This window comes from Aegilops tauschii, chromosome 6 (assembly GCF_002575655.3).
Source record: "Aegilops tauschii subsp. strangulata cultivar AL8/78 chromosome 6, Aet v6.0, whole genome shotgun sequence".
Lineage (NCBI taxonomy): Eukaryota > Viridiplantae > Streptophyta > Magnoliopsida > Poales > Poaceae > Aegilops > Aegilops tauschii.
In genome coordinates this window covers 394,652,605-394,676,275 of record NC_053040.3, presented here as the reverse complement: position 1 = coordinate 394,676,275, position 23,671 = coordinate 394,652,605, and the positions used below count along the sequence as shown (strand labels likewise).

The window sequence follows — 23,671 nt, the reverse complement described above, 5'->3', positions numbered from 1 at the left end:
CGTCTATCACCCCCAAACAAACGGCCAAGTCGAGCGAGAAAATGGTCTTATTATGAGCGGCATTAAACCCAGATTAGTGCGATCCCTGAAGGAATCAGATACGCACTGGGTCGAGGAGCTCGACTCCGTACTATGGAGGCTGCGGACCACGCCGAATCGCACTACCGGATACACACCGTTTTTTATGGTGTACGGCGCAGAGGCGGTACTGCCCTGCGACATCATTCATGACTCACCTCGAGTGCGCATGTACGAAGAGAAAGAAGCCGAGCTTGATCGGCAGGACAGTTTGGACGCCCTGGAGGAGGAGCGTGACGTGGCAAAAGACTGCTCCGCATTCTATCAGCAACAGGCTCGACGGTATCAAAGCAGAGAAGTACGGGCCAAAACTTATAACGTTGGCGAACTCGTTCTACGCCTACCAGAGAAGAAAAAGGACAAGCTCAAGCCCAAATGGGAAGGTCCCTTCGTTATTGACAAAGTTCTCACCGGTGGAGCGTACCGTCTGCGGGATGCATCGGACAATCGACTCGAGCCAAACGCGGCCAGACTCCGAAGGTTCTACGCCTAGTGCCGGACTCTGTGTTCGTCTCCTTACCTCCGTCAAATATATATATATATATATATATATATATCCGCTATGTGTCTTTCTTTCTTTCTTTCTTCCCTTTTTCTTCACGACCTTAAAAGGTTAAAATGTGTCTTGACTACACAATCTTGACGCGCCAGGCGTGCTCATTATACCTGGGGGCTTCTTATACAGAAGCTTAATATAACTATGTTCCGGGCTCTATGCCCCCTGCACATGTGTTACTTTTCCACATGTACCTTTTCTTCGCCATTATATGCATCGATATGACTTAAGTTTTGGCCAAGCTGGGTTGCCTGGCTCTTGTGTTTATGCCCTACGTTCCCGTTAATTCGACTAGGGCATAAGGGGAGCACCTCTGCGATTGTTACTGCCGGGTCAACCGGATGTGTACCTCAGACTGGGTGAAGCCGAAAGCTAGCGTTCTTAAGGGAATATTCGGTCGGTGAACAAAAGATGACTTTTACTTATTGTAATACATGCCCCCATATGCTTATATCCTGCGCCTCTTTTCGCAGTTCGGACATGCACATTAATGCATGCGTAACCAGGGAAAGGAACCCTTAACGGAACTATTCTCCCTAGAAGATGTTTCTTACTATCCATGTAATATAACATAGCTAGTTGGGTACTTGTCTGTTCAAGCACTTATGACCCCTACGCCTGGTTTCCACGCGTACCCCGGTTTTTACATAACTGAGCGGGTATTCAGATACACTCCGGACTGTCGGGTCCGGAGGTCGAAGCGAAAAGGTCCGCCATGACAAATGATTTACAATCCGGCTAGGGACAATATATGTCACTTAAAGTACACAGTCACTTAGACTGACTAAATTCTTCTTCTATACCATCCAACAGGCTGTCTAGCCTACAATCCTCTTGGAAATACTTTGCGGCTAATCTCACTTGGTCATACACTAAACTGACGGGGATCTCTTTCCCATCAGACCCCACAGGTCCGACCTCGGCCATGTGGTTCGGGTCAGCCTTGGTATATCGAGTCTTCACCATGGCCCAGGCTTCCCTTGCACCTTGTCGGCAGGTAGATGTCTTCCATAATCGGAAGCACCGCCGCGCTCCCTTGAGCATCTCTACGAGCTCCCCCATGCCTCCTGGCAGGGAGGCGGATGGCCACAAGGCCTGGGCAATGCCCTGCATCACTTGCCGAACTTGTTCGTGCAGTTGTGAGAGCTCTGGCAGAAGATCACCCGCAGACCCGGGCATCTCCTCTGTGGGACGACCCATCAGCATACCTACAGATATAACTCTGTTAGCCGGTTTCTTCGCCTAACTCTATAAAAAGTTCGTTCAAGCACTTACTAAAAATGCCACGTCGAAGCCTCTTATTCTCCTTTACGGAGTCAGCAAGCTGGGCCCGAACATCTTTCAGTTCAACGCCCAGCCGGGTATTGGCATCTTGGAGATCGTTTTTCTCCCGCCTAACCTGCGTAAGCATGCGCTCGCCAGCCTCTAGCTGTCATCGAGCATGTTGCTCATCCCATCGCACGACCTCCGGATTCACTCCGGGGTCATCTGCAAAATCTATTGTTAGATTTGCATGCATGCCGAATACTAACTGGTATATGTCATTCTTTTCAATAAAAACAAGTGTTACCAGATGGGGCCTTCTTGGAATCCTTCATTGCGGCAACTGCGGCCCGTAGCTGGGCTTTGCACTCCTCCAGCTCTTGAGACAACTGGGTATTCTTCTCCGTAAGAACCTACGCAAATAATGATCCTTAAATCAGTTGTGCCAACTGTTTCAAGTCTCAGGGGCTACTGATATACATAATTATCAGATTTTCTTACCCGTATATCCTTTACATACTGGTCTGTGGCTCTGGCAAGACCATTTTGAGCAGCTCGGATGTATGCGTCCCCTGAGTTGAAGGCATCGAACGCCTCTTCAGAGAAACCAGGGTCGCGGAGTACGGCCCGACGACGCCTGTGATTCATGGCACTCTCCACTTCGGAATTTGTAGCGGACAGCCTATCTGCATCCTCTGTAGGAGGAACATTCGGCGTTGTCCCCATGTTAGCATCTACCTCTGAGTCCGGCTCTGGGGCCCGGCTGGTGGAGGCGTGGCCGGCAGCCTCTCCGGATACGGTCCGACGAGCGTTTTTCCTGCCAGGAACCATGGACGTTATTATATTTTAAAAATGACAACCACGGAGCAGGGTTCTTTTTCATACCTCTGCGACGGCATCTCAGTCCTGACTGCCTTCCTTTTAAGCCTACCCGGTTTGGGTGCCCCTTGTTGGTGAGTCACTGCGGGTTCGGCATGGCGTCCCGAGGGCCTTCCCTGTAAGACACCATATGTGTGCGGTGGGTGAAGTGCAAAAAAGGGATCCTTCTCGGAAGTTGGGACTCCGGATTTACTTACACGCGATGCAGGGAGCAGTCCAGGATAATCGGCTATGATGGCCACCAAGGCACCGTCGTAGCTTAACTGATAGAACGTCCTGTCGATGAGCTCCACAAATATGTCCGGATCTTCTTCGAGTCTGGGGTCGAGGGCCCGGTCAGGGTCCTCTGGCTGTGGAGACGGGCTGTGGACCTCCCTCACAGCTTTTCGCAGTTCCTGCTATGAAATAGCAAGGTAAATATTTATGACAAAGAATGCGGGAAGGTCTGGAGTAAAAAGTAGCAGCTCACCCAGTTTGGGGGGTTGTACATGGAGAATCCATCCCGTGGCTTAATGCGGATGAACTCCTCTTCCTCTCCTTTATATAAATCGGACAGTATTTCGCTAGAGCAGCGGCGGAGTCCGGACCTTTACGGCCGCAGCGGGTGGCATCGTCTTCTCCATTGAAGTGCCACATGGGTTGTCCCCGATATTGAAGTGGCTGCACCCCCCGCATTATACATATTGACATAACCTCGATTATTGTCAGTCCTGATTTGGCTAGCGTTTTTATCTGGCCCATCAGGTAAAGGACCTCTCTGTTATCTTCCTCCTAGGGGCTCCGAGGGCGCCAGCTGCGGCGTTTCTTCAAAGGGGCGTTGTTGAACTCAGGAAGGCCCATCCGAATAGGGTCCGGACAGGGGACGTCCTCCATATAGAACCACTCCGAAGGCCAGTCTTCGGATGTCTTCTTCGGAGTACCGGACAGGTATCCGGTCCCGGCGATGCGCCATATTTCGGCTCCGCCCACTTGATATATTGACCCCTCTTGTGTACGGGGCACGAGGCAAAATAGCCTCTGCCATAGCTCGAAATGAGCTTTGCAGCCCAGAAACAGCTCGCAAAGGGCGACGTAGCCAGCGATGTGTAATATGGAGGCGGGAGTAAAGTTATGCAGCTGGAGGCCGTAGAACTCCAGGTGCCCGCGAAGGAACGGATGGATTGGAAATCCAAGTCCCCTTAATAGGTAAGGGACAAGGCATACCCGCTCCCCCATGGATGGGTTGGGAAAGCTCTCCACTTGCTCCCCGCCGTTGTAAGTGGCTAGTCCGGCTCGGACGGCGACCATATACACAGGAGGGAGAAACCCCTGGGTCTGTAACTCTACTAATTGGCTGTGGGGGACGGAACACTTCTCCCAATTGCCTGGCTTAGTGCTATGGGAGCGAGAGGAGGAGTTGCGATGACCGACCATGATGGGATGGGCTTTTCAGGGCGCGCTCCGATGGATACTCGTTGTGGGAGGATGGTGTGATCTGGATCTGAGGATCCCCGGCTCTTTAAATAGACGATTTACTCACATGATTAGGGTGGCAAGTGTAAAAATGCCCCGACTTCTCGCATTCGCTCGACACGTGGAAGATAGCCATTATTAGGCGCAGAAGCCGAGGAGTGCAACATTCATGGGAAGCCGGACACTACTCGATAGGTACTCAGGATTTGGAGGAGAACCCGCCTTGCAATGCTGAAGACAATCTGCGCGCCGGACTCATCGTCATTGAAGCCTGGTTTAGGGGCTACTGAGGGAGCCTGGATTAGGGGATACTCGGACAGCCGGACTATATACTTTGGCCGGACTGTTGGGCTATGAAGGTACAAGATTGAAGACTTCGTCCCGTGTCCGGGTGGGACTCTCCTTTGCGTGGAAGGCAAGCTTGGCAATTCGGATATGTAGATCTCCTCCCTTGTAACTGACTCTGTGTAACCCTAGCCCCCTCCGATGTCTATATAAACCGGATGGTTTAGTCCGTAGGACAACAACAATCATAATCATAGGCTAGCTTCTAGGGTTTAGCCTCTACGATCTCGTGGTAGATCAACTCTTGTAATACTCATATCATCAAGATCAATCAAGCAGGAAGTAGGGTATTACCTCCATCGAGAGGGCCCGAACCTGGGTAAACATTGTGTCCCCCGCCTCCTGTTACCATCCGCCTTAGACGCACAGTTCGGGACCCCCTACCCGAGATCCGCCGGTTTTGACACCGACAGGGAGTATTAATTTGATGCCGTAAAAGTTTCCCTTTTTGAGATAAGCGGTGTCGCACAAAACAAGCATGCTCATTCAATGATTTTCCCTCAACTAAGCTAGTTGGGTTTTCAGCACGAGCACAAATGGATCGAAGATGATCCAAGTAGAAAGCTTCAGTGGTATGATAGATTTTGGGTGGTTCTTCAACCACTGGTTTAGCAAGTACAACTAATTTTTTGGTATTTTCCGGTTCCCACCCATAATTAGAGATAGAAAACAAGAGCATAAAAGAAAATCTACTTAGTGATAAAGCAAACAAGCAGACACGATAATATTCACCCCACGCTATTGCTCCCCGACAACGGTGCCAGAAAAAGGTCTTGATAACCCACAAGTATAGGGGATCGTTTGTGGCCCTTTTCGATAAATGAGAGTGTCGAACCCAACGAGGAGATAAAGGTAGAACAAATATTCCCTCAAGTTCTATCGACCACCGATACAACTCTACGCACACTTGACGTTTTCTTTACCTAGAACAAGAATAAAACTAGGAGTACTTTGCGAGAATAAAACTACGAATAAATTGCAAGAAAATAAAAGTAGATAGCTTTTGTCAAACAACAAAGTCATTTGCCCTAGGCAATTGATAACTAGACCGGTAATCATTCTTGCAATTTTACATGAGGGAGAGACATGAGCTAACATACTTTCTCTACTTGGATCATATGCACTTATGATTGGAACTCTAGCAAGCATCCGCAACTACTAAAGATCATTAAGGTCGTAAAACCCAACCACAACATTAAGTATCAAGTCCTCTTTACTCCCATATGGAATAACCCACCTATCTGTGTTCAGGCTTCTGTCACTCCGGCAACCGACAATAAGCAAATTATGAACGTATTGCAACACCCTACAGCGGGGATCCCTCGCGTTTGCGCGACACGGAGGGCACCGTAGGACAACACCATAGTAAAATATACACTCATACCAACCAAGATCACGATTAGCCCATAGGACAAACGAATCTACTCAAACATCATAAGATAGCCATAGATCATTGGGAAATAATATATAGCGTTGAGCACCATGTTTAAGTAGAGATTACAATGGGGAGAAGAGGTGTTACACCGTTGCATAGAGGGGAGAGAGTTGGTGTTGACGGTACCAAGATTGTTGGTGTAGATCGCCATCATGATCCTTGCCCCGGCGGCACTCCGGCGCCGCCGAGAGAGAGGGGGAGAGAGCCCCCCTCCTTCTTCTTCCTTGGCCTCCCCCCTAGATGGGAGGAGAGTTCCCGATCTGGTCCATGGCCTCCATGGTGACAGAGGGGCAGGAGCCCCTCCGAGATTGGATCTCCCTCTCTGTTGTCTTCTGTTTCACGCTCTCCAGATCTGGCCGGAAACCATTTCTTAAATATCCGGAGATCCGTAACTCCGATTGCATCGAGATTTCAACACGATTTTTTTCTGGATATAAGCTTCCTTGCGCCCGAAGTAGAGCTCCAACCAATGTACGAGGTGAGCACAACGCACCACCGCGCGCCTGGCCCCTGGGGCGCGCCCTGGTGTATGTTCGGGGTTGTGGGCCCCCGTTTGCGTTGATTCCAAGTCCCAATAATCACATATATTCCAAAATAATTCTCCGTAAATTTTATCGCGTTTGGATTTCGTTTGATATGGATATTCTGCTAAACAAAAAACATGCAACAAACATGAACTGGCACTGGGCACTGGATCAATAGGTTAGTCCAATAAATCATATAAAATGTTGCCAAAAATATGTGAAAGTTGTATAATATTGGTATGAAACAATAAAAAAATTATAGATACGACGGAGACGTATCAACGTGGGAAGGGTCTTCGAATCCGATGAAAAGAAAAGTTCTTCTCAGGAAGCTCAGTTGGGGCACCTCGGATGTCTGAGGTATACTAATCCTCGAACAAAATAATGGTTGCTTTGGAGGAAGATGCAAAGAAGGCATTGAACCTGTTTACAAGGCCTAAGTCCAACAACGAATAAGGGCTACTAATGGTGTCCTACATAGGGGAGGGGGGTGCTAACCACGTCGGCCCCCATACATGGGTTGGGCCGAGGACCACCAAACTACCAACCGGTGGGCCACATTTGTCAGACCCCATGAAGTAATCAAGATGGAATCCTCCAAAGACTTAGCGTATACTCCAAGGCACGAATGCAATCTTTAAAATGTGTATCGCCAAATGTAACTGACCTATATGCAACCCTAGGTACCCCCGACATCTATGTAAGCCGAGGGTTTAGACCGTAGAGGCAAACTCATTCACATACGATCTTGAGGTAGATCAACCTGCACTTTGTACCCCATTCACAATCAATACAACAAAGCAATACGTAGGGTCTTACCTCTTCGGGAGGGTCTGAACCTGGGTAAACAATGTGTCCCTTTTCTGCCGTGTTACCATCGTGCTAAGGCTACCAGCTCAAGAGCCCCTGCCCGAGATCTGCCGGATTTGACTCCGTCACCTAGGGTTACACATATGTTGGCTACATCCGAGGATAAACATGACGAAGATTGCATTCGTGCCTTGGAGTATGCGTCAAGGACTCAAGTCTTCAGAAGATTCTATCTTGATACCACCTGAGGGCCCGACGAATGTGGCCCATTGGTTGGTCATTTTTGGGGGTCCTCGGCCCGTCCCACATCTTCTAGAGTTGACGTGGTTATCACCCCCGTATCCAGGACACCATCACTCCGTATAGCTCGGATCTCCGGGGTGTGTTGCAAGGGTAATAGTTGGATTTTGAGGGGAGCTATGCAAGCCACCACTTCTTCCAACTCCAGCCCTAACCACTAAATCTGAGATGTCCCCATCATTGGCCATGAAAAGGCTCACTCCCTCTTGATTCCTCCAACCAAAACTACTCCCAACTCCGAGGATTCAAAGAGGAACCCTAGATCTACACTTACACCAAATCAAATTGTGATCCTCATGGTGGTGATATATCCAAGTTGTTACTATTGGAGTTGATGGGGACTCCTAGGCAATTGGAGTCCTTTTGGAGGCTTCCTTCAATGAGAGGCTCTATGAGAATAGGGTGAGCCTTAATTGGCGTTCGGGAAGCCCTGACCCTCGCACCCCTCCAATGGAGATTAACACTCAAACTTTGGGATACATCCTCATCTCCAACTTGGTTAATTTGTTCAACGTTCCTTTACTCCGAACCTGTGCATGTTAGCTCTTTTTTATAGGGAAATCCATCATGGCACACTTTATTGATAATCAAAGCACAAATACATCGTTTATGAGTACATGAAAAATTAAAGCTAGGAGGTTGATCTATTAAATTACAAGAATTCTCATCCTAGAAACACTTTCTAGCAAGTTTGTGTGCCACACCATTAGCTCCCTGAGGAACATATCAAAACTCCACCTTCTCGACAGCTCCCACGATCCCCATACACTGAGCATAAATTGCCGCTGCTTGATCATATTGTTGTTGCCCCGAGCAAGCGTCAGTGAAATCCGTGCTATCCAACCCCACAACGACATAATTACATGCACAGTTAAGGGCTAGAGCAAGGCCATGCTGTATGGCTAGAGCCTTCATTGCCGCAACAACTGAAACACGTCGTACAAAATAAGTGGACTACCTAACAAGTCTCAAATAACGACTCCTATCCCTCCTTTACCAACCTCAGGATGATAAGATGGATCTACATTAACTTTCACCAAAACGGAGCAGGGTTTAGACCATGGTACCTGCTGATTCCTGAACGGGAGTAAGCTGGCTTTAGAGTAGATATTTTTTGTAATAGCCACCAATCATTTACTAACTGACGAAATAATTTCTCCACGAGTCGAGTGTCTTCGGGGCCACCATAAATAACAGCATGACGTCTTGATAACTTAATGTAGACCCAACTCAAGTAAATGTATCATAAGATTGTCGAGACACGACAAAATACTCTTCAACACCACTCTTACTAAAATGTGTCTACGCACGTCTAACTTTTGGCAACCATCCAAACAAGATCCCCAAATTTTGGCCATTCGAATCAATTATCTGCATTGATTTGGTCAATTGATTGCGGTTTAGGGTACTCCGGTTGCCTATTTTGATGATTATAAACCACGACACTCTAATGAGGTGGCTTAGAGCCGCCTAAACCCCTGCCAAAACCCTAACCACCCCCGAGATCCGACGCTGGAGCCGCGCCCGACGCAGCCCATGCCGAAACTACCCCCACGGAGCCGCAAAGCAGACGCCGAAATATCACCGGACTCCCCCCGTGCGTGCGGAAGGAGTAAGGAAAAACGAAAAATTGAAAGAGCCGTCTCACCCAGAGGCCAGAGGCCAGCGGCAGAGCGCCAGCGACCGCGGGGGATCAGGAGGGGCCGCTCGCCCGTATAAAAAGGAGCGGCCGGCGAACGCATCCGCCTCCCTCTCCCCCCTTTTACCCAAACAGCCCCTCGCCTCCACAAGCCAATCGTCCCCGTCTCGCCCTCCGCCTCGCGCCGCCTCTCCTCTCCCCTCCCCTCCCCTCGGCGGTGCCGGGCCTTCCGCGGCGCCGCGGGCGGCAGGCAGGCAGGTGCGCGTCCTCCCGACTCCGCGTCCCATTCGCGCGCGCGCGCGCTTCGTTGGCGTGCCGAGGGTTTAGGGTTTTGATTCCGCTCCAGATCGGCTCGCCCGTGTGGCGCCCGGTCTGGATGGATGGGGTTTAGCCGGGAGAATTGTCGTGTTTTCGGTGCGTTGCCGGCTGCGGCGGGTTTTTTCTGACTGATGAGATTTGGCGGCGGCCGCGGCGCTGCTTTTGGCTCGTTGCAGGAATATGGCGGGCAAGTCCAAGGGTGCGAGGAACAAGGCCAAGGCGCAGGCCGCCAGCCAGGAGGCCGTCTCGGTGGAGCCGGTCGCTGATGTGGCGGAGGAGGCCAAGCCCCAGAACGGGGAAGTGACCGAGGCCCCTGCTGCCGAGGTCGCCCCTGCTGCTGAGGTTGCTGCGGCGGACGTGGAGAAGGAGGAGGGGGATGTGGCCGAGGCCGCACAGGCTGCAGAGAAGCCAGCTGAAGGTGAGGACAACCGCCTGTTTATGTTACATCGATAGTGTATTTATTCCGTAAGACCGGGAGATGTGGTATTTTGGCTCATAGGTTCATAAAGTCGTGACCTTTTTGGGAAATTAATGGTTGCAGATAAGAACATTAGGCGTTACAACTTACAAGTATCCAACATGCACAGGTTCTTTATTAGTGATAAAGTAATCTAGATCAAGGCTAGATTTTGTGGGTGCAATTTCCTAAGCTGAATGAATAACATGCTGCATGCTGCAGTATTTAAACCGTGTGCTTAATTTATTGACGCCAGACGATTGTAAAACTAGTGACACTGGATAGGCATTACATTTGGCAGAAACTTGTTCCTGGAACTTACAGTTGGCTATGGTTATATGTCTTCAGTTGCACCTGGCCGGTAGCATTGTATACAAGTTCATTCTAGTTCCTGTCATCATCATGTGAATTTTTTCATTTCATGAACTGTGAGGACTATATGTGCTGCATTCTCGTAATAGTATTCTTTCTTTTGGACATTTGACTGTTCTAACAAGGAAACGTTGTGTGTCAAGCAGGAGAGCTTCATCTATACCCTGTTTCTGTTAAGACGCAATCAGGTGAAAAGCTGGAGCTGCAGGTACGTGTAAAAAATCGTATTCTTTTCACCTCTTTGGATTTTACAGCCTCTTACCAGAACACATGGTATTTATATTTTAGAATTTAAATGGTCAAATTTCTTTACTCTGACTGCTTATATGCACAAAACTATTTTGATTGATGACTGTTCATATGAAAATGTTACCACTACTCTACTAGGTGGATTTATGTTCATAATATGATATTTTCATCACACTTCCAGTTAGTATTTTTACTTCCAAAGTGGCTTGCTTGAGGCCATGCTGTCGAACTGTCATATAGTATTGGGAACAGGGACTAGCATTTTTTTAAATTCATATTGTGCTATTGCGTATGCAGCTAAGCCCTGGAGATTCCGTCATTGATGTCAAACAATTCCTCTTGGACGCTCCTGAAACTTGCTTCTACACATGCTATGATTTGATATTGCATACTAAAGATGGTTCAACACACCAGTTAGAGGACTACAATGAAATTTCTGAGATTGCAGATATAACTGCTGGTGGCTGTTCGTTGGAGATGGTTGCTGGTATGTATACAGGCAGTCATGCAAATTATCCATTTTTGTTGTTGGTTTAACTACTTTATACGATGGGGCTGAAAATAATGTTTCTTTCAGCAACATATGATGAGAGGTCTATTAGGTCGCATCTCCGCCGTGTCCGGGAATTGCTCTCTCTTTCTAGTCTTCATGTCTCACTATCGACATCCCTAGCTCTGCAGCAGGAGTCTGCACAGGCCAAAAATGCAGGTACTAATACCATGTGGAGATTCTTCCTTCTTTGATGCTGTATGTTTACTGATAATGCTCTCTGTTAGTTGAGTCGCCACCTGCAATTTTACCAAGTAGTAATTATGATTTGTGCGAAAGTGTTAATTCAACCTGTTGTTGATGTAGATCTTATTTGCTTTCCCCTGTAGATGCAGGAAAAACTGCTCACCAGGAGCTTGATGGTTTGAATTTCATGGAGGACACTACTGTAGCTCTTACTAATTTGCTGGCATCTGCACCAGCAGAAATCAAATGTGTGGACAGCATAGTTTTTTCATCATTCAATCCTCCACCGAGTTATAGGAGGTAACTCTTACGATTGTGATTTACATCCTTGTCTCATTATTTTGGGATACCTTTGCAAGAACCATTGTTCCAAACATCAGCCCTCTGGATTCTCATATGATAGGCCGGTTAAGCTACATTGCTTTTGAAGCTGGGGTGACTAATCAAGTAGGTTTGTATGTTAGAACTATGGGAATGGTCCACTTGAATTTATAATTCAAAATTTAGCATGACCATGATGGTTTTCTAGTCATGCTAGTACTTTGCACACACTCCTCCAACAATTCAGGAATCCTACATAGTGCTAGTGGCATGGTAGGGACTAGGGAGAATGGGGAAAACATGAGAGAGTTTAAGATCTTTCTGCATCTAAAAGTTGTATCATCTATACTAGTTCCATCCCATTAAAGTTCCACTGATGCGCTAAAAGGTATCATTCCTGCTGTCAATTCTTAATATTTACTGGCTTTGTCTCTCCACCTGTATCTTTGGTTAACTATATTCCTCCTATACTGGATTATATTGATTTGCATATGGGTTATACTATTGAATCCTGTAGTATCCTATTATCCATTGAGCTTTTATTCGAAGCATCATTTTTCTGTGTAATTTTCCCTCAGCGAGGATCTGTCTGTTAATATGATTGCTTTATATATACAAGGCTCCCCTGCTATTTGGATGTCGAGGAACTAACAAACACTGATGGTTTCCATAGGTTACATGGGGATCTCATCTATATTGATGTTGTGACGTTAGAAGGAAGCAAACACTGCATCACAGGGAGCTCAAAATCTTTTTATGTGAACGCTAGCAATGGAAGTATTTTGGATTCAAGACCTTTGAAACAATCTCACGAAGCCAGCACTTTAGTTGGCCTGCTACAAAAAATTAGCGCCAAGTTTAAGAAAGGTTTCGTGTTTATTCTAGAGTTTATCTGGCTAACTTTGCTGGCCCTCAGTAGTATTTCACCTATCTATAGTGACACTTGGACAATTTTTTTGAAGGCTTCCGCGAAATATTGGACCGCAAAGCATCAGCCCATCCTTTTGAGAATGTTCAGGCCTTGCTCCCAGTGACTTCTTGGTTGGGAGCTCACCCCGTGCCAGGTAAATTTCTCAGTATATTCTCCCATGTTTGCCATATTATCTTCTATATATCTTCAAAAAGTGATCAGGCTTGTCAAAGCCTAGGAAGTTCTCACCCTCATTTCTGTTTTAACAAGTCATAAAAGGGAGGTCAAATGTCATAAAAGGGACTATGTTGATTAACACACATGTTGATTAATAATTCTGGATTTTTTTTGCTATGGTGAATAATTAATAATTTTGGATGGCTCCATGTTGATTTATTCATCATCTTAGTATACTATGTTGTATTAAACTTAACACGCATCCACATTTCTATGTACAACAGAACATAGAAGGGATGCAGCCAGGGCTGAGGATTCTGTTGTGCTGTCATATGGTACCGAGTTGATTGGGATGCAGAGAGACTGGAATGAGGAATTGCAGTCATGCCGAGAGTTTCCTCACGCCAATCCTCAAGAAAGGTACTTATTTACCATTTCATGATCTTTGTTGCCTATAACCTATGATGACATATTATTTCTGGATATTTTAGGATATTGCGAGGCAGAGCACTCTATAAAGTGACATGTGATTTTGTTGATGCTGCTGTAAAAGGAGCAGTCGGTGTCATCAATAGATGTATACCTCCAATCAATCCAACTGATCCAGAATGTTTCCATATGTGAGTAAAACTTGAATCTCACACTGTTTGCCCATTAACTCCCACATCACTTCTGTTTCTCTTTCCTGATTTGAAGTCAGTCTGCTTGATGTCATGGTATAATGTGGTATTGAATGAATAAGGGTGGTATGTCTGTGATAAGGGTATATGTGTGTAGCTATCATGCTTCTTAATTATGGTTTTAGAATCTGAAGCTCTTGCACTTTGTTTGAACTTTGAAGTTAGCCAATAACGATCATGAGAACCTTGTTGTGTCAAGGGTTTCTGTCCCCTCCCTCGCAAAAAAGGGGTTCTATCTCCTCAACTAATTCATGCTCCAGTCATTCCCTCCAACCTCAACAAGAAAAATGGGTGTTTCAGGAGGCTGATGACTCCCAAGATAGACAAGAATCAAGTTCGAGAAACTTGTCATCTATTTTGCATTGTTATTCAAGCATGTGAACAATGTTTGTATGTGATCCGTGCAGGGATTATCGAGTGCAAACCCATAGTTGGTTGAGGTCACATGACATGTGACCATTGGATGAAACTTGTTTGCATTTGGTTTTGTAAAAACTGAGATTATGAGATTGCTGTGTGATCTGAGGGATTATTTGCAAAATGCTCATCTTGTGGTCCTCAAGGCCACTCAAATCTGTCATATCCAAGTTCACCGAATGGATCTTGTTGGGATTTCTCATGATGTTGCCTAGTCACATGTTCAAAAAAGCACCATTGATTAATATGCCCTGCTTAGAATATCGTGTAGGTACCTAGCGGATTTGAGTGTAAGCACTTGTAACTTGTCTTCCATTGCACATGTGGTAAACTAAGAATTAAGAATCAAGATTTGCGTTTATAGTAGTTACCTGGAGCTGACTGTGTCAACGACCATTCTGCTTCTTTTAGCTTGATGCACTGTACACATACTTTATAGATCGTCAGTTTCACTTTTAACTGCTTAGTTTCGGATACCATCATCTCTGTTTGAGTGGCTTGACTGGTTGTTGATTGATTAGCTTCAGTTCCTTTTGGACATGCTTACATCTGCTCCTATACATTTCAGGTATGTCCACAACAACATTTTCTTCAGTTTTGCGGTTGACTCTGACTATGAGCAAATCTCAAAGGACCAAAAGCCAGATTGCCAAAATGGTTCTGGCAGAAGTACGCCAGTCCCCTCCCCAGCTTTGGGTGCCAAGGCAGATTCTGGCGTAGCACCAGATTCAAAAACTGAAGAGTCAAACAGTGTTTTGGAAGGACCTACAGAGGCACAAATAGCAGACAGTGAGCAGGCGACCTATGCTTCTGCTAATAATGACTTGAAAGGAACGAAATCCTACCAAGAAGCTGATATTTCGGGGCTTTACAATCTTGCCATGGCAATAATTGATTACAGAGGTCACAGGGTTGTAGCTCAGGTATGTGCGAGAAACAGTTACCGATTTATGGCATTTGTTGACACTTTCCTGCTTACATCATGATCTTCTGCTATACCACTGGGTTCCATTTTTTTTTGCATGCCTGAAGTGCTGTCGGTTCTTATAAGGTTATTAATACTTGAATTATATTTGCTGGATTAGTAGATGCCCTAAAAAGCTGATTCAATTTAGAAAGATGCATATTATATGAAGATTTTCATAATTGCATTTTGTATTTTTTTTCCACATACATCCATGTTTGAGCCACCTTATCATTTCCTTTGTAATTCTTTGCGATGCAAAGGCTTACTTATATGTGGATGTAACTTGTACCATTGTACTGGATTTGTAGAGTATCATACCTGGTATTCTTCAAGGAGACAAGTCTGACTCCCTTCTGTATGGTTCTGTTGATAATGGCAAGAAGATATCTTGGAACGAGTCATTCCATGCAAAGGTCAGCCATCATCTTTTGTCCTATTTGCATATTATTGTTCCACATGATTGGACGGTTTATATGTTGTATTACGGCCAAAATTCTTATGTCTGGTGACTATTCTTTGTTTGTCATGGCCTCCATACATCTTTCTAGTTCAGACAGGAATTCAATTGTGCTGTGCTTCTGTCGGTTGTTCAAATATGCTGGTTCTCGTGTCATGTTAGTTATTGTATAGTTGCTTATAACTAACTAATGGTAGGAGGCTTACTGGTTTGTTGTTCTTGTCTGAGGCTCAGTTCTTAATATGGCTAGCTGAAGCACTATTTCCATCGTTTTGCGTTATACTTTTCTACTAATTCACTCACCTGTCACGCCGGTTGCCTGGTTGGTATGTTAGTTAATGTTTAGTTGCTTAACATAATAACTAACAGTAGGAGGATTACTGGTTTGTTGTTCTACTTTCAACTAATTCACCTGGCTCGCTGGTTGCTTTATTCACTTTGCACAATGATGTCCGGCTTTGTCTGACTGGTGCACAATTGATTATCTGTTGAGGTGCACTTTTTGTAACGTCAGCGGTTTGGCTAAGTTGTGCCCACTTGATTTTCGTCTGAAATGCCAGTGTTATTACATATGCAAGTTTTGAAAGATTCAGCTATCATACATGATACCTGAAGTATTTGTGGAAGGGAGCAATATTTGTTTCCTAATTTGGATATTCTTATTTCATGATGATATCTTCGTTTGACATCTAAAGTAAGATCTGCTCTGTTAGGTAGTTGAGGCTGCAAAGCGACTCCATGTGAAGGAGCATGTGGTTTTGGATGGTTCTGGCAATCCTGTAAAATTAGCTGCTACAGTTGAATGCAAGGGAATCGTTGGTAGTGATGACAGGTAATTCTTATTTTGAGGTTAAACATTGATTCTTTTACTAGTTTTCATTGATAAATTAAATGCTTTGCAACTGTTGCCTTCTTTTGTAGTTTCTTGAAGGTTCCTTGTCAGCTAGATTTGATTAGAAACATTATAGACATGTAAAAAGCCTAATAGGGGTGCATTCTGGTCAGGCGTGAACATGATTAGCACATGCATGAACTGTCAAAGATCTTCAATTTTTTTAACCGAGGCTTGGCTTTTTAAAGAAAGAAAAACAGATTTCACCCTGGGAGTTACCTCTTTGACCACATAACTCCTGAGAAAAAAGGGCCACTCAACAGCTTAAGCTTGTAAAACCGGTCATAATAGTAACAATTCCCAAGAGTGGTTTTGCCTACTTGTGACAGTTCACAAGGTTGTGGTGCTAATTAGCCCCTTTATAGATTTTATCTTTTGGAATTGTTGAACATGTAAATATCCTATTAGCGAGTGTATTTTTGATCCGATCCACTTTGCATCATCACATGCCTAAACTGTCTGAAATCTCTGATTTGTTTCTCTTGCTTTTGTCTCGTAACACATCACTTTCGTGTTATCTTTGCTCCGACAGTTAAGTGTGTTCATGTTATCCTAGAGTTTTGTTTCATGCTGTTGTTTGATTTTTCCCCACTGTAGGCATTATATTTTGGATCTGATGAGAGTGACTCCTCGAGATTCTAACTACATTGGACTGCAGCACCGTTTCTGTGTGTTGAGACCTGAGCTTGTAGCCTCATTTGTTGAGGTCAGCTGATGGCATAGCTTTGGTTTTTTAATAAAAAAAGAAAGACCCTATGTTTCACTGATGCATGATTTGTTTCATTGCTAATTCTAACTATCTATTTTTTTTGATTTGGGTAGGCTGAATCCATAAAGAAATCCCCTACGGAGAAAGTTCCGGATGCTCCCACAGAATCGAATGGGCAAGAACCTGATGACATTGCCAGTGGTTCTGATGCTACGGTTCGTGCAGAAATTATTCTCACTGCATTTTCTACTCTTGTTTAGGGAAGATTAGCATACATTTGTCTTCGTCATGAACAGTCAGGGAGGGCCCTGCTCAGAATACATCAATAATAAAAAATGAGTACAAAAGGGCACATAAGAAGTAATGAAATATAATGATGATCCAAAAGAAATGTGTAATAAGAACCCAAAGGAGATAGCAGCCGAGGCAGGACTGAAAGAATAGAATCAGACTGCCTTCCTCCAAATTGAGCCAATTAGCATGCTTTTTTAATCAGTAACTGGAGATTAGTTCTTTGTTTTGTTGCTCCGGAACAGAAAAAATGTTGAAACTGCATTTAATTAGTAGCATTGCAGTTGCCTGATCAAGAGTCTGCTCTCTTCAGTGACCCGAGGCAAATTACTTTTGCCATTCCATTTTATATACAAAGTTCGAGAACTTGGATGACTTCGTGCACTTATCCATTAAAAGGGCCTAAATCTAAATAGAAATAATATGATATTGTTGCTTCTATGATCACTAGAATCTTATTGCTGATATTTCAGGCTGCTTCTGTGGAGGAACATGACAAGTCTGATGAAACCCCTGTTTCTACACCTGCTGAAAGTAATGACATGACTGCTGAAATTCTTTTCAATCCAAATGTATTTACGGAGTACAAGCTTGCTGGCAGTCCTGAGGTGAGTTTAATAAGTAATAACTACCCTTTGTTTATTTTGCTGCTGTTGCACCTTAAAGGGATTGTGCTCTTCAATGTTCTTAGGAGATTGAAGTAGATGAAGCTTTGGTTAAAAAGGTTGGTTCGTATCTGCTAGATACCGTGATCCCAAAGTTTGTTCAGGATCTTTGCTCTCTTGATGTCTCCCCTATGGACGGTCAAACTTTAACTGATGTGTTGCATAGCAATGGGATAAATGTTAGGTATCTGGGCAAAGTAAGTCTCTGTGGACTGATACGTCAAAACATTGCATTGCATTTTGATGTTCCTAAAGTAATCCATTTCTCAGGTTGCAGGCATGATCAAGCATTTGCCACATTTGTGGGACTTATTTTCGGCTGAGATAATTGTTAGGTCTGCAAAGCATGTTGTCAAGGTGCTGTTCCTATCCTGTTAATGCTAGATGTAGCTGTTTATTTGTGACATCAAACAGTTTACAACATTAGAGATTTTTTCCTGCTATGGTAGTCGTTATGTCCCCCAAGCATTTTCAATGCGGTTCATCTGTCCTTTTACAACTGTGGCTGGCTATTTCTTGTCTTTTTACCATGAGCTGGCTATTTCTTGTCTTTTTACCATGATCTGCCAATTGTAAAGTGAATAATATTTAAAGTGCGAGTTGGCTTTCTTGCTATGGAAGTGAATGCCCGTAAAAGAAAGTAGTAGTGGACAAGACATCGTTTACTTGCACTGCTATGAATGAGCATCTTCACTTCTGGAGCACAAATCAGTATTCCCTCCGTCTCAAAATAAGTGTTGTACTAAAGTTGAGACACTTATTTTGGGACGGAGGGAGTATTAAGTTATTGCAACACGGATATTGTTGTGATATCCATACTGTGGGTTAGTTTACATTAGATAATTATATATGCTATAAGATGATGATTAGTCACATGTAATTCTTTCTGTCATAGAAATCTCGAAATTGCAGCTTTTTAATTTGTTGCTATGTTCAACTCACTTTTGGTGTTAGAATATTATTATTTAACCATCATGCGCTCTTGCTACTCCAGGACATACTGAGGCAAAGCCCGGACCATAATATTGCACCTGCTGTTGCTCATTTCTTGAATTGTTTTTTTGGCAAAGTTTTGGCTGCTTCATCAAAAGGTAGTACTGGCAGCCCGCAGTCGAAAACCCAGAAGGTATGCTTTCCTGTGACGTTGCTATGCACTGTGGAACTTTATCTGGAGCTTAGTTTATTATTGTTTAACCTTTTGCTTGTATAAAAACTGTATTCAATGGCCAGAAATCAAGTGAATCAGCTTCTTCAAAAAAGGGTCAATCTGCATTTTCCCAGCTAACATCTGACGGAGTTTGGTCTGACATTAAGGAGTTCGCGAAACATAAATACCAGGTGTGGGCAGTTACTATTTCTTTACGTTTTCAGTTTTTTATCGAACACCATGACTAATGGGCTTCATTTATTTAGTTTGAAGCGCCGGATGATGTGAGGGTTGGGACTAAAAGAGTTGCAGTTCTCCGCAATCTTTGCCAAAAGGTTAGCTATGTTCAGACTTGCATGATAATTATATTTGTCGGAGGATGCTTGGTTTGGTCTTTGACAGAATTTTTCATGTTATGAGTTCCCGTTGCTCTTTTTGGCACTTTCTTTTTTACAAAATGTTGGCCTGCTTTTAGCTTTTAGAATTATGTTCCACGTAGTATATAGTGCCTGTCAATTATGGTGCCATCTAATTTGTTTGACATACCAAATATTCTTCATTTAATAGGTGGGAATAACAATTGCTGCTCGCAAATACGATCTGCATTCTACTACTCCATTCCAACCTTCAGATATCTTGAATCTCCAACCAGTTGTTAAGCACTCAGTTCCTACCTGTACTGATGCAAGGAAGCTTATGGAAGCTGGGAAAATCCGGATGGCTGAGGTATGTATTTCCTATACCGTCTTGTTTCTTACTTGTACCTGGTTAATATTTCAATATATGAATTTTGCAAATTCTTGTTCATGCATTTCAGGGAACTCTAAATGAGGCGTATGCACTATTTTCTGAAGCTTTTTCTCTACTTCAACAGGTAAAATACATCTTAGCATGAGAATCCTCTGAACTTCTGTTATTTACCCCTGATCATTGCTTATTGCAGATCAATGGTCCCATGCACAAGGATGCTGCGAACTGTTGCCGGTAACACACACACACACACACACTTATATACTCCCTCAGTCCCAAAATAAGTGTCTCAACTTTGTACTGACTCTAGTACAAAGTTGTACTAAGCTTGAGACACTTATTTTGGGACGGAGGGAGTATGATATATTTTATTAGTATTTTCTTTTATTAGGAAAATTCGTATGTTGAGATCCTAAACCTCCTTGAATTTTGGGAGTTGTGTTGATCATGCTTATTGTAATTTTACAGTTTGAAATGTTTCTGAGATAAATCAGTACGAGAAACAGTATTAAGAATATATTGTGATATCACATGTTTGACTGCAAACACGCAAGTTACCATGAAGATGATTAGATGAGAAAGAAGATCTCCTATGAAACAATATTCCTGATTGAAACAACTTATCTTTGTTACTGTGAACGTATTAACAATTTCTTTTTGCGAACAAACTTCTATTGAAATCCTTCTGTTCTTTATTTTTTTAATTTTGCCAAAGGTACCTTGCTATGGTTTTGTACCATGCCGGCGACACAGCAGGAGCAATTGTGCAGCAACATAGGGAGCTTATCATAAATGAGCGATGCCTTGGTCTAGACCATCCTGATACAGCCCACAGGCATGTACTTTGATTTAGTTTATTTGTGCTTATTATTTGTAACTGCTGTCGATTCAAGTTGCCATAAAACGAACCTATTTATCAATTTAAAATAAAAAATTGCAAAGCAGGAGTGGAAGGCTCAGTTTCTTGGTTAAAAAGCATTAGCTTTTTGAAAATGTAACTTTGGGTGTTACATTTATGAGTTGTCTACTTTTTTGTAGCGGTAGTGATATCTCCGTTGTTCACAAAGTTGAAATTTGTTGAGCAGTGTTCAGCTTGTTAGTACAAGAACATTGTCTCTTTGATATCAGCACATGACAACCAATCTGATGTTAATCTTCTTTTAATCCTATGTTTCCTTATTTTCAGCTACGGTAACATGGCTTTGTTCTATCATGGGCTCAATCAAACCGAACTTGCGCTGCGACACATGTCCCGTACACTGCTGTTGCTGAGTTTAGCATCTGGTCCTGATCATCCGGATGTTGCAGCAACTCTTATAAATGTGGCGATGATGTACCAGGATGCGAGCAATATGAGTACTGCTCTTAGGTATCTTCAAGAAGCACTTAAGAAGAACGAGCGCCTTTTAGGCCCAGGTCATATTCAAACAGCAGTTTGCTATCATGCTCTCGCCATTGCATTCAGCTGTATGGGTGCATACAAGCTTTCAGTTCAGGTTAGTTCTGACAGAAAAATTGGCAGAATATTTTTTTTACACATTTGACTGACTTTTTGATTTTGGTGGCAGCATGAAACCAAGACACATGATATACTGGTCAAACAGTTGGGGAGTGATGATTCACGAACAAAAGATTCAGAAAATTGGTTGAATACATTTAAGGGGCGAGAACAGCAGGTATGTGCTGAAAAGTTAATTCCCATGGTTTGCTTCACTCTTGGTTCAGGGATTCTTGCACATGCCCAAAGTAGCAACATTCTTTTCTTTGCAACATACTCCCTCCATGTCAGGAGAGGTCGGGGTAGACCCAACATGACATGGGAGGAGTCCGTAAAGAGAGATATGAAGGACTGGAATATCACCAAAGAACTAGCCGTGGACAGGGGTGTGTGGAAGCTAGCTATCCATGTGCCAGAACCATGAGTTGGTTGCGAGATATGAGGGCTTTCAGCTCTAGCCTACGCCACCTTGTTTTGCACTAAAAGGCTTTGTTGTTGTTGTTGTTGCAACATACTCCCTCACTTCCAAAATAAGTGTCGTGGAACTAAAACCACGACACTTGTTTTGGAACGAAGGGAGTATTTCCATAGTAAATTTGGGAAAGTTTGGCTCCATTTCTACTTTACATAGTTTGCTTCCTTTGCGTGTTGAATCTAGTTGTATTATCAATGGGAGATTAAGTTAAATCTCTTGTGCAGGTTATTGCGCAGAAGCAAAAAGGCCAGGGAACTGTCCCCTCTGCTAACGCTGTGGAATTCTTGAAGGTAAGCTTATTGGGTGCAACATGCAAGTCCTGCTACTGCACCTTTGAATTTCATTTTATTTGAATGGCACCACAGCAAAATGCCAGGGACCGAATTACAGGTAGTTTCAAAGTGGATGGTTGAATTGCCCAACCTTCTATGAGATTATTATTTTTATCTGTTTGGTCTCAGGATGTTAGATTCATACGGAAGCTGGCAACACTAAAATCTTGCACCCTGAGCTTTAAATTTTTCATAGACGGGCAGCTGGGCCCAGTGCGCATTCCCCACCACTCTGTGCATTTTAAAACAGAACTGAAAATAAACTGAAGCAGACTAATTTTACGCTTTTTGTGGTTTCTTGTTTCGTATGGTATGAACTTTCCATACCGTTCTGAATTTGTTTTTATGGTATTATATACCAAAAAACCGAACGGTTAAACGAAAATCTTAATTTCATACCATTTTTACCGAAGTATTTAATTGCCTACCCCAACTTGTTTGGGACAGGCTTTGTTGTTGTTGTTTTTACCAAGTATTTAATACTGTCCAAACCGGAAAATTGTGTAAACAGAATGCATAGAGTTTTCCCTATTCTTAGCAGATAAATGCTCTCCCAACCTCTAAAAATATATCGAATCATTTCCATAGCAGTACAAGATGTGTACTGTTGGACCTAGAGTACCGTTTGATCCACCTTTTCCCCTGCCAAGATTGCTATTTTTTTTTTTGCCTTTTCTTTCAAGTCAATACCCTATGCCTAGTTGGTGATGGTAACAAATCCTTACCTTTGATCTGGCAGGCTCATCCTGGATTATTCCAAGCAATGAAGGCAGCTGCGATCCAATCTGGTGGTGACGGACCAGCAAATGTCAACAGAGGAAGAGGAGGCGACGAGCGCGCTGCCAAGGCGGCTGCAGAAGCCCGAAAAACGGCCGTTGCCAGGGGTGTTAATCTGCGCAACGGGCCTGCTGCGAGCGTTTCTGACATCAATCAAATTCTCAACCTCATCAACTCTGCTGCTTCCGCGTCTGCTGCTTCTTCCGGCAATGCTCAGGCAACCGAATCTGAAGTGCCGCAGTCCAACGGTCCTGCCCTGAATGGCGCAAAGGAGTCCAAGGATACAAGTCGGCCGTCTGCCAAGGCTGACGGTCAAGCCCCAGTAGGATTAGGTGCGTCATTGGAGCTGAAGAAGCAGAAGTCCAAGCAGAAGGCATAGAAAGGACTCTGCAATGGCTGTTTTCTCCTTACAATTTTGGACCTCTAGGGTGATCATTTTTTGGCCCATAGGATTGTCACGTCCACATAATGGCAGAGTAATTTTATTTATGGTGGGATGGGGTTCGTAGAATGAGTGCAATAATAATAATAGCAACGAGGATGGGGTGAAGACAAATTCTTGTGGCGATACTGCTGATTGATGAGATAAAAAGCCTTCCATATCTAATTTCTGTAAACTGGCTACACCAATTTGTTTGGCACACAGAAATTAACAAGCTGAAGGTTCATATCTTTTCTTATTCTATTTTTGTGCCTCGGAAAATGCATTTTTTTGCATCCAATTCTTCTAATTGGACAAGCGCTTCAAAATCAGTCTATTCAGGTCATTTGGTTAGTGTCGCATTCCTTAGAT

The 23,671-nt window shown here is 43.9% G+C and overlaps 1 protein-coding gene across 2 annotated transcripts; it reads left to right on the top strand.

Moving 5' to 3' along the window:
• The first annotated feature begins 9,266 nt into the window (after positions 1-9,266).
• Positions 9,267-23,563, top strand: LOC109756353 (clustered mitochondria protein). 2 transcript variants are annotated; one of them, XM_020315207.4, is made up of 29 exons: positions 9,267-9,539; positions 9,776-10,017; positions 10,575-10,636; positions 10,975-11,164; positions 11,255-11,386; positions 11,563-11,713; positions 12,408-12,601; positions 12,697-12,798; positions 13,106-13,241; positions 13,313-13,441; positions 14,487-14,841; positions 15,194-15,298; positions 16,056-16,174; positions 16,832-16,940; positions 17,057-17,158; positions 17,708-17,842; positions 17,926-18,096; positions 18,170-18,256; positions 18,894-19,025; positions 19,130-19,237; positions 19,313-19,381; positions 19,614-19,772; positions 19,864-19,920; positions 19,990-20,030; positions 20,512-20,631; positions 20,983-21,292; positions 21,365-21,472; positions 21,994-22,059; positions 22,841-23,563. In XM_020315207.4, the coding sequence occupies exons 2-29, from the start codon at positions 9,780-9,782 to the stop codon at positions 23,255-23,257; spliced, it is 4,104 nt and encodes a 1,367-aa protein (XP_020170796.1). In that variant the 5' UTR covers positions 9,267-9,539; positions 9,776-9,779; the 3' UTR covers positions 23,258-23,563. The 2 variants fall into 2 exon arrangements, with proteins under 2 accessions (XP_020170796.1, XP_020170795.1); XM_020315206.4 differs by having other exon boundaries at positions 11,557-11,713.
• Positions 23,564-23,671: the final 108 nt, after the last annotated feature.